The 10,592-nt window shown below is 39.7% G+C and overlaps 1 protein-coding gene across 1 annotated transcript; it reads right to left on the bottom strand.

The window, feature by feature from the left end:
- Positions 1-2,551: 2,551 nt before the first annotated feature.
- LOC126249114 (uncharacterized) lies at positions 2,552-10,244 on the bottom strand. Its single transcript, XM_049950764.1, has 4 exons — positions 10,054-10,244; positions 9,779-9,920; positions 9,177-9,288; positions 2,552-2,828 (listed from the first exon to the last, which is right to left on the bottom strand). Exons 1-4 carry the CDS (start codon positions 10,242-10,244, stop codon positions 2,755-2,757), a joined length of 519 nt encoding a protein of 172 aa, XP_049806721.1. The 3' UTR covers positions 2,552-2,754.
- Between the last annotated feature and the right edge of the window lie 348 nt (positions 10,245-10,592).

Below are 10,592 nucleotides of genomic sequence, written 5' to 3'. Positions count from 1 at the left end.
TTCTGTCTCCCTCTATGAGTTTTACTCCCACACTTCTCCTCCCTTCCTCCCCAGTTACTAAATTAGTGATCCCTTAATGTCTCCGAGTGTGTGTTATCAACCAACCCCTTCTTTTGGTCAAGCTGTGCCACAAATTTGTCTCCCAAATTTTATGCAGTACTACTTCATTAGTTACATGACCAACCCATCTTCAGCATTCTTCTGTAGCATCACATTTCTGAGGCTATTTTCCTTTTATCTAACCTGTATCATCCATATTCCACTTCCATACATGGCTTCATTCTAGTCACTTAAGTCTATATTCAATGTTAAATATATATTCAGAAAATTTTCTTGCCATTGCCAGTCTACATTTTATATCCTCTACTCCAGCCATCAGTTATTTTTCTGCCCAAGTTGCAAAACTCATCTACTGTAAGTCTCATTTCCTAATCTAATTCATTTAGCATCACCTGATTTGACTACATTCCATTATTCTTGTTTTGCTTTTATTTTCATCTTATATCCTTTCAAGACACTATTCTGTTCAACTGCTCTTCCAAGTCCTTTGACAATTCACAATGTTATCAGCAAATCTCAGTTTTTATGTCTTCTCCCTGAACTTTAATACCTACACAATTTTTCTTTGTTTTCTGTTGTTGCTTGTTCAATGTACAGATTGAATATCATCAGAGACAGGCCTGTCTCACTCACTGCTCATTCACTGCTTCCCTTTCATGCCCCTCAGGTCATAACTGCCATCTGGTTTCTGCAAAAGTTGTAAAGAACCTTTTGTTTTACCCCTTACCTGTAGATTTTCCAAAGAGTTTTCCAGTCAACATCAGAAGCTTATTCTACATCTTAAAGTAGTATGAATGTAGATTTGTCTTTCCTTAACCTACCTTCTGAGTAACAGGTTTAATATTGCTCCCACATTTCTCTAGAACTCAACCTGATCTTACCTGAGGTCTGCTTCTGCTAGTTTTTCCATTCTTCTGTAAAGAATTTTTAGTATTTTACAGCCATTACTTATTAAACATAGTTCCATAATCACACCTGACAGCAACTGCTTTATTTGGACCTGGAAGTATTACATCCTCCTTGAAGCATGAGCATATTTCATGTCTCTTACATCTTGCACACCAAATGGAGCTCTTTCATGGCTGGCTCTCCCAAGGTTATCAGTAGTTCCAGCAGAATATAGTCTACTCCTGGGGTCTTGTTTCAACTTTGATCCTCCACAGCTTTGTCAAATTATTCTTGCAATACCTCCCCTCTCATCTATGTCTACATCCCTTTATATTATATAACCTTCAAGTTCATCTCCCTTTACAGAACCCCTGTATTCATTCCACTGGTCAGCTTTGCTTAGGAGTTGTTTACCATCTGAGCTTAATATTACAGCTCCAAATGCTATATGCAGTGTAAAAAAAAAAACCCTTTCAACTTTGTTCATTCAAGTCTTAAGCTTGACAGAAGTGCCAGCAGGACAGTTGTGTACCAGTCCTCATCCTTAACCAGCCTGAAAATTCTGCAGATTTCCAACTTATGCAAGTAAATTAATCTGATGCACGTCACCAGATACAAAGATCTTGCACAAATGAGAGTTGTTCCAGGTAAGAATTACACTCTGGTCTTATTGCCTTCCTGGATTGAGCTCTGAAAATGTTTTATGCTCAGATGCCTGGCAAGCAAATCCATTAATATTATACTTTGGTTCCAGCACCATAGTGTCACAGTTCACCCATGAGGCAAGTGCTGCATTCCAAATAAAACCTACTGAGGGCACTCATTGTTACAGAAGCTAATAAAATGGTTGTAGCTTGTGGAAGGTGTCTTAAGCACATGAAGGGTGCGAAGTAGTTCAGGCACTTTCAGTTAAATGCACTAACATCCCTTAAGCCAAGCATTGCCAAGTCTTATCAAATGACTTGAGGCATCTAGAGTAACTACGAAGTTTCAGCACTGCACAGTGTGCATCTAAACATTTAATATCAGTCACTAAGAAGCAGCAGACTGGTAATTTAAGCTTGAATTGAGACAGTACAGGAAACCAGGGCAGCATGTAAAGGGTGGTGGCACATCCTGTGTACATGTGTAAATATTGCAGCTGGCACAGCAGACAATTCTGCCTATTGTAAACCTCAGATGCTGAACCTATATTAGTCTGTCTTCTGTACAGAACTGTTTCTTGTGGCATTTAGCTTGATCTGGTAGATGCAGAGTTTCACAACATATATAGCATTTTAGGGCTCTGTGGGGGTTTCATAGTCTGGCCCACATAGATGTTCCAACTATTTGTCAGTTCCTACTCCATTCCCACCATCAAATTTTTACTTTGGAATGCTGAATACTGTACCAGACAAGATGAGATTACCTCAGTCCTTCACCCTGTGAAATATTTAGAGAAAACTGCACTATCAGCATACAAATAAAGTTTATGGAGTGATCACAAAACTTTTGTTTATTAAACATAAGTGACCATTCAGTGTCATCTTAATTTTTTTAAATATATGTTTATTCATTACTTTTTCAGTTTTGCATAAATAAAAAAATACAGATTGTTGTTACTTTTAGAATTTTGCACCTTAAGAGTTTTGGAAAATACAGTTTAAAAATTTCAGTTAAAATTTCTTCACACTTCAACTTTAAAAAATTACCTTTACAATCAGTATCCATACAAGCCAACCTTAAAATTAAACAAATTTATGAATAAATATCAGCGAAGATGCCAACTATATTATATACACTCCTGAAATTATTTTTTCTTTTGCTTCAGTGGGCTGTTGCCAGGTGTCCAGTCCTCTTCATTGTAGCAGTCTGAGCATGAGCAGGAAGTGTCACTGTAACTATAAAGACCATTAAATATTAAATTCAACACATTTGTGGCATAGATCAACATAATATTAAATTACATGAAAACATAATTTTAAGTAGACTTTCTCAAATCCCTTTCGAACACTATTCCTTCATATTTCATACTACCAGCAGCCAAGTAATTTATCTTTTTCCGTTATTGACTTCTCTCTGGTTGCCCTGACTCTTTTATGGATGGAACTATAAACACAAATGCAGATACCTGAATGTTAAGTTACCAAGAGTTCTCACTGCATAACTGATTGCTGCTTTCCTGTCATTAGGTCTATTGTAGTTTTAGGTTATAATAAATACTTGTGTTTAAGCTGTGCCATCTTTCCCTGTGACCAATATATGGCATTAGGGACATGCCAAATTTATTTTTCTATTTCTTGGTAGCCTCGAGATAAAGGTAAGTAAGATTATGCCAAATCAATGCCAACATTTGTCAGGACATTCAGTCACTCATGTGATACCTGAAGAGTCAATGGGACTTTTTTCCTGATATACCAATGCTCTGGATGGTGATTTACACAGAACAGTTACTTGCTCCTACTTATGTTTTCAGCAGTAGAAAAAGATAGCCAATATGCATGATACACAATTACAAGTCAGCCAAAATAGTAAACTGACTCATTAACCTGATAAGCCATTGTTAATAAAATGCAACAGTTTCATGGCACTGATACAAAGTGAGCTGAAATGGGGCAAACATTCAGTTTACGAATTGCATGTGAAGTACAAGCTGTTATCTGTTAAGGGTTCAAAAAAGATGTATAAATGAGCAGTCACTGATTTACTATTACACACATTTTAGTGTTTCTGAAATATGGTCTCATTCTGGGGAAATTTTTAGCCTCTGGCACTTACAGAATGAGGACCATTAGGGTTATTACACAGCTGTGCTAAATAGTCACATATACCATTTTCAGAAATTTTCTTCATCATGCATTTATAGTGTAGCCTCATTACTGTGTATTAAATGCAATTGGCAATGATTGAAAAATGAAATGACTTTATTAAAAGAAATGTAATCCCAGCTAACAATACTGTGTTACAAAGGAACATGGTATATGGAATTTAAGCTTCCACTTACCACATGATTTACACTTTCATGACAACTTGAAACATTTACATGTTTAATGTTAACTGTATGTACAGGGTGGAGCAGAGGAAACATGTTTTTCACCATTGAATCACTGGGGCACAGTTTGATAAAAATAATAAAAATAAGCATTAAGTGAGATTTTTAATGCAGTTTTGAAATATATGTACTTTAATTAGGTTCAAAAAATAATATCTGAAATTACTTTCTGCCAGACACAGATTTGGATCCTCTCCCAAAAGTTACACATGGCTCTCCCCAACATTTCATTTGGCACAGCCTCAATTCCCTAACAAATGGAATTCATAAGGTCATCAATTGTGTGAGGCTTGTTCATGTAGACTTTGATTTTAAATATCACCACAAAAAGAAGTTGTATCAACAAATTGGGTGAGAGGGGGTCAGTAAAAATCTGAAAGTAACATGTCCTGGGAACATTTGTCAAACCACTTCCATGGATGCTCTTACGTGAGCTGTGGCACCATCCTGCTGAAATCTTATTTATCTCATGTTCACTTGATGCCTTTCAAGTTCTAGACAAAGAATGTCCAGATTGTAATGTAACACACTGATGTAACAGTAACTTTCAGTTCCTCTTAAAAAAAGTCCCACAATCCCCCATCTTTGAAAGCACAACACTTTAAAACTGTGGAGAGGTCTTTGGTGTAGTGCACGTTTGTTCTCCAGCTCTCAATACTGACAATTTTGAACATTGACCTAACTGTCTACATGAAAATTTAGCTTTATCACTCATGAAGACTGTACCATCTGCATCTTCTGTAAAAAATTTCGTCCATTATGTGACAAATCTGCTCTGCACAAAATCCCCTTCACTAAGCTACTGGACAGGTGGAACTTAAGATCATCATGTAAGATGCTGTGAAGTGAACAATGTGACATACCCAGAACTGCAGCCTGCTGTCTAGCCGATCGTTTTGGACTAGCAACAACTGCCGTTCTCACTCTGTCTACATTCTCCAGAGTACAAACTGCAAGGGGAAGACCAGGAGGTTTCTTTTTCATCAGAGATCCAGTACTTCTAAACGCTGCAACCCATTTGAGTACAGAATTTTGATCAGGCACTGCACCTCAATGTCCACTTCAAATTTTGACAGAAAAGACACTGCTCTGTGACAACAGAATCCTTGTTTCTGAAGTACTGCTCGACAACGGACACATGATGCTCTATGCTCCAATGCTCCATAGTGACAAACTGCATTGTATGGGGAGTCTGCCAACATTCATTCAAGGTCAATACCACCTCTCATTGCTGCATACTAGTGGTTCAAAAAACATGCGTTTCCTCTGCTCCACCCTGTAGCTCCTCTATGACAAATTTGAACTGTTACAAAGTATATGGATTCCTTATGCAATTTTGCAGACAGCAAGCAGTTTATAGTCTTGTAATTTCAATGGAGACTAACTTCTGGTAGGAAAAATGGCCTGGAAACATTTTGTTTGTACAATTTAACCTCACTGTCTTTCCAACACTGGTGGCTAAAGACAGGACCCTTAGTGATTTTCTTTGATTAATCTCAAACCAAGGTAACTGCATGCACAGTAACATATGCACTCTAATCATGATGTGCAGCAAGGATAAGTAGTAGCCTTACAGTGTAGATACTGCTAACTGGTAATCTATTAGAATTAATGATCCTAGGACAAATTTTTTGAAGAATGGCTTAGAATATTGGCATGAGTTGAAATTTGCAATGAACCAAATGCTGACAAATTTCATTTATTCCATGATAAATTCATATTATTTGGAAACAACCTACCACACAGGATAATAAGAAACGACAAACATCAATGTAAAATACCACTGATCACTAAGGGGAATACAGTATCTTATGAAAGGAAGAAGTAACGTGTTCAAAATAAAGATTGTGCAGTAGTTTCACACTACAAATAATCTGAGTTATTGAGGAAAGTTTTAACTATGTCAAGGAACATACACATGTCAAACCTGTAAATCTAAAAACAGATTTAAGGTTATCTGGAATGCAGTGACAAGAGTATCAGTTTAAATGATATAGCTTTAAATTATCAGTCACAGGTAGGAGACATGTTTAATGATCGTTTCTTGAATTCTGAATGAAATATAAAGATCCTAGGACCTACTGAACAAGCAACTTGAAAGCTGAAGAGTCTCTCCTCTGTATGGTGAGTAGCAACTCTCCTTTGCATAATATTTAAAGTCTATCCTGGATGTTCCATTGTTTGATTTTGCCCAACAATTTTCTTCCATCCTGTAACCTAGTGCCAGTTTCCTTTGTTACTATTTTCTAATAAGTTACTCAGTATCCATCCTTTTTCTTTTCTGTGTTTCTCCTGTCACCTTACAAACCCCACTGCATGCACTACTTACAAGCCACAAAGTATCAACTTTCTCAGCCATGCACAACAGATAGCTACAAGACCATACTGATTGGTGGTGCATCATCTCATGTCCTGCATCACTCCCACCAATTTTAATCCCATACCCTCAAATTTATCACTCTTCCTGGGTCACTTATTTTCACATGTAATTTCCTGTACCTTTCCTGTGCCATAGTTTTTTATTCTCCTCCTCCTCCATTCCAATACCCCCTACTAACTTTACCTAATCTAGTCCAATTTGCCATCCCCTTTACATTTGTCCACCCACAGCCTGGCAACTCACATTACAATTTTTTATTTTTCTTTGATGTCTGTCTTCATGCCAATTTCAGTTTGTTTTGCCTTTCATTATCAGCCTACTCTCTCAGATTTAATCTATGTCCCCCTTTTTCATCCATTTCATCCTTTGCAATTTTTCCCACACGTTTGTATGTATTTCGTGAACTTTTGGACAGTTGTGCAGTATTCATGAATTTTTATGCTTTTTATGCATTTTATCCACCACTGTTGATCCCTGCTCCTTCCATCTGCATCAATACAGGAAAGTATATTTGTCTAGACAGAACACAGACCCACATACTGTTCCTATGTTGTTTAGCTCATGAAATCCTCAAATGGCCTTGCCATCAAATAACCCGTCACAGATGCCACCCTTCCTTCCACAATGACCATCTGCCAATCAACCTGTACCGGTCCTGCAAAAGGCCCAAACCCCCTGGCAGAACCTTATCTCCATTTGTAAAAGTCTTCTGCTATTGTGATCCCAAATTCCTGGATCCCATGAGACAACAAAACTCTTGCCCTCCAGGAACTGTAACATTCACAACTCACCTCAAAAAACTTCCCACTGTTCATTTCCTACTTGTTTCTTTGACTACCAGTATCCACCACCTCTACAACAAGCTCCTAATCTCCCCACATCCCATCATAGCTGAAACCCTGTCTCTCAGACCTGATTTACCCCACACTCAAAACAACCACCACCACCACCACCACCACCACCACCACCACCACCACCACCACCACCACCACCACCACCACCCAAACCTTTCCTCCAAAAGCCTTAGCCCCACAGAAGTATCAGCCCTTTCTGAAGGGTCTCACCTTTTGTTCCACTCCCTAATTCCATTATGCAGGACTTGTTTAAGACCTCTCCTACCAGGCCCTACAGTGAAAATTTTTTCCACCACCAACCCTACCCATCAGACTCAACATCAATGTTGAACCCTGCCTGACTTCAACTGTGACCCACCCCCACTGCCCCCAAATCACACCCATTATCTTTTGAGAATTCCTATAAAAATTAAGAACTTCCAAGAAACAATAGACACTAGTTACCATAGAATAAGCACTACCTCATCTGAAATATGTAATGGATCACAAATTTTTCCAGACTGAAATATTATGCTGTTGTTAAGCTCCTATATAAGAAAGGCAATATATTTATCACCCACTAAACATGTGAATATGGACTGTCAACAGCACATTTTTCTAAAAATTTGTAACTCAGTGGAAACAACAGTAATGAGTTTTTTCAGTTCCACTTTCATTTCCATCATTGTCCTGACTGAGTTTTGATGAAAGATTGTGTATTTGGATTCCTATATACTTTGCATTATTTTCACATTTCGTTTTGGTTAAGGAAGGAAGGAAGGAAGGAAGGAAAACAGGGTCATGAATGAAGCAGCACTTGTAGACAAGATAGACACTCAAGATAGAACAGACCCCATAAAGAAAGTGGGAGGCAGAGGGCAGGGGTGAACCACCAAGCCCAGTCAAAGCCAGTCCAATCAGGGTGAAGGGGAGCAAGATTGATTGGTTGGTTGGTTTGTTTAAAGGTGGGAGAAGGGACGAAACTACAAGGTCATTGGTACCTTGTTCCTAATAAAACAATGTAACAAGTGTGAAAATAAAACAGATGAAACTTAACACAAAACAGAAAGGAAAAGCCACAAGAACAAAGGGAAGGCAATGAACACTAAATGGAACAAAAGAGGACAAGAAAATGGAGACACTAGGAACAGAAGAGGGTAAAACATGAGAGTAGATTACAGTTGCTGGGCTACAATGAGAATAAAAAGTGAAAGCCAGCTACTCTCCAACACATTAAAACCTCCACCCTAAAAGCAGTAGGGTTGAGAACAGAGGGACAAAGGACCTGTACTAAAACCTACATAGAAGTATTAAACCCACTCTCAGGGATAAAACAAAACTAAAGCTGCTGTGGAGGCATTGTTGCCCAACACCGAAGGCAGGGTGCTGGGAAAGTTTAAAGCCTGTCGCAGAGCGGCTAAAAGTGGGCAGTCCAGCAAGAGGTTGACGACTGTCATTTGTGAGCCACAGCAACACCGAGGTGGGTCCTCCCGACGGAGGAGGTAACTGTTAGCCACATAAGGATACTGTGGAGCCGGCAGAGGACAACTGATTCCCTGCGAGAGGCTAGCATGGAAGACTTCCACACATTCATAGTCTCCTTAATGACAGTTTGTTGTGCGTGCTGTTATGTCACTCCGTCTCCCAAACAGACTTCAGACTAGTAGTCTGCAGCACTTTAAGAACACTAATAGATACCAGAATATTTCAAAAATTTGCCACTCCTAACTTTCCACTGACATCTTTGTGAAAGAACACTTTCTATTTAAACTTTGTACAAATTATATTGAAAATTAGACTTCACATTCTTTTCATCCAGGCTTCGCAAGAACAAGTGAGGAGTACTAGAATGTGTTACTGTTGCCACTGATTAGTCAACCCATCCTGTATGTAGAACAAAACAGGTGATTACAGTAAATTAATTTGTTCCAGTATTAATTTAAATTTCATCCTGCTCTGATCAGTTGAAAGCCGCAACACATACCTTCTGTCACTGCCTGTATCATAGTCACTGCAGGTGCTACAGCTATCAGAATGGCTTTCATCAGAGGAACTGTCTTCAGAGCAGGTTGAACAGCAGTCACTGCATGAAGAATCTAGAAAAAACATTGCAATTTAAATCAGTTTATACAGTTTAATACTGCGTAAGCTACATCTGCTAGTATCAGCAATAATCATTGTAAACAGGACAATACCATTAAATACAGCTGTTCTGCATTTGAAGTACTGACTGAGCAACATAATTTAAGCCAAGAGCTAAGTCAGGAACATCATGAGCAAATAATGAACGTCTTTGAATCAGGGATTCTTTAACACTGTAGAGGCTGCGAATGTAAATGTTAAGTAACTTATTAGGTAAAATATTCGAGATAGTTATCCCTAAGTTAAGAATGTCACAGGTTTGAGCAGCATTAGCTTTCTAGCCTAGCTTTACCCATATAGGCATACAGTGAACAATCTGTCAACAGTATTTCAGTACACTATTGTTCCTATTTGTAGTGTAAAATGTGTGGTTGAAAATAGAATGACAAATGTTGGCCATGACTGAAGATATTAGAGCACGAGATATAGCTTTAGTAGTGTTACCTCTGCGTCGTCTCCTGGACGTACGCTTCCTGCCGCAAGCAGCACGCCGTTCCCGGGCGCCAGCAGCCTTGCAGTGCTGCGAGGTGGCCTTCGGTGACGGTGACAGCTTTGACGTCTTGGCTTCTTTTTGAGACGGCGAAAGCTTTAGCGCCTTTGCCTTCTCTACGATGAGTGCAGCATTGGCCTTGCTGGTTGCGAGCAGCGCCTTGCTCTGCGCCCTGGCCGCCGCCACCGCCGCGCGAGCTGCCGCCTTGCCGGCAGAGGCTGCCGCGCGCCCTTCAGCCCTTCCCGCGATTGCCGCCGCCTTGCCTTCGGCCCTTCCCGCAGCAGCCGCGGCCCTGCCTTCCGCCCTTCCAGCGCGCGCCAACGCCCTGCCTTCCGCTCTGCAGGCGGCTACTGCCACTCGTTCCATGGTGCCTGCTACACCACCAGTCTTCGCTTTCTGGACTAGACCACTGTCCTCCATCGTAGACTTCTCTGTACCTCTCGTTCTCTCTCTCCTCGCCCTGGTTCGCTTTTCCTGAGACGGTTCTTCGTTTTCTAGTTGTATAATTTGTGTTTCCTCTGTGTCCTGCTGTGCTTCCACTTCCGCCATAGCTTCTTCCGACATCGATCTGGTTTCCACCAAACAACCTAAGAAAGTGTTAGAGCTCTAATGTATACATGTAACACAGGGCACCGAAAGGTTCCCGATATATTAAAACTATGTTGTATCAAGAGCTTATTCTATACTTATACCTTCAAAGCAGTCCACTTTAGACCAAGTACACCAATCTAAAACCTTCAGCCACGTGAAACATACTACTATAAAAAC

Source organism: Schistocerca nitens, chromosome 3 (genome assembly GCF_023898315.1).
Source record: "Schistocerca nitens isolate TAMUIC-IGC-003100 chromosome 3, iqSchNite1.1, whole genome shotgun sequence".
Lineage (NCBI taxonomy): Eukaryota > Metazoa > Arthropoda > Insecta > Orthoptera > Acrididae > Schistocerca > Schistocerca nitens.
The sequence above is the reverse complement of the archived record's forward strand: the minus strand, read 5'-3'. Positions and strand labels throughout refer to the sequence as shown.

What these genes read in the sequence shown, in the direction of transcription:
- LOC126249114 (XM_049950764.1), bottom strand. Translation starts at nt 10,244, where the DNA reads ATGGAGGACAGTGGTCTAGTCCAGAAAGCGAAGACTGGTGGTGTAGCA. An exon ending in ATCGCGGGAAGGGCTGAAGG is followed by an intron (nt 9,921 to 10,053) that starts GCGCGCGGCAGC and finishes AAGGCGCTAAAG; the next exon opens with CTTTCGCCGTCTCAAAAAGA. An exon ending in GATACAGGCAGTGACAGAAG is followed by an intron (nt 2,829 to 9,176) that starts GTATGTGTTGCG and finishes TGGTCTTTATAG; the next exon opens with TTACAGTGACACTTCCTGCT.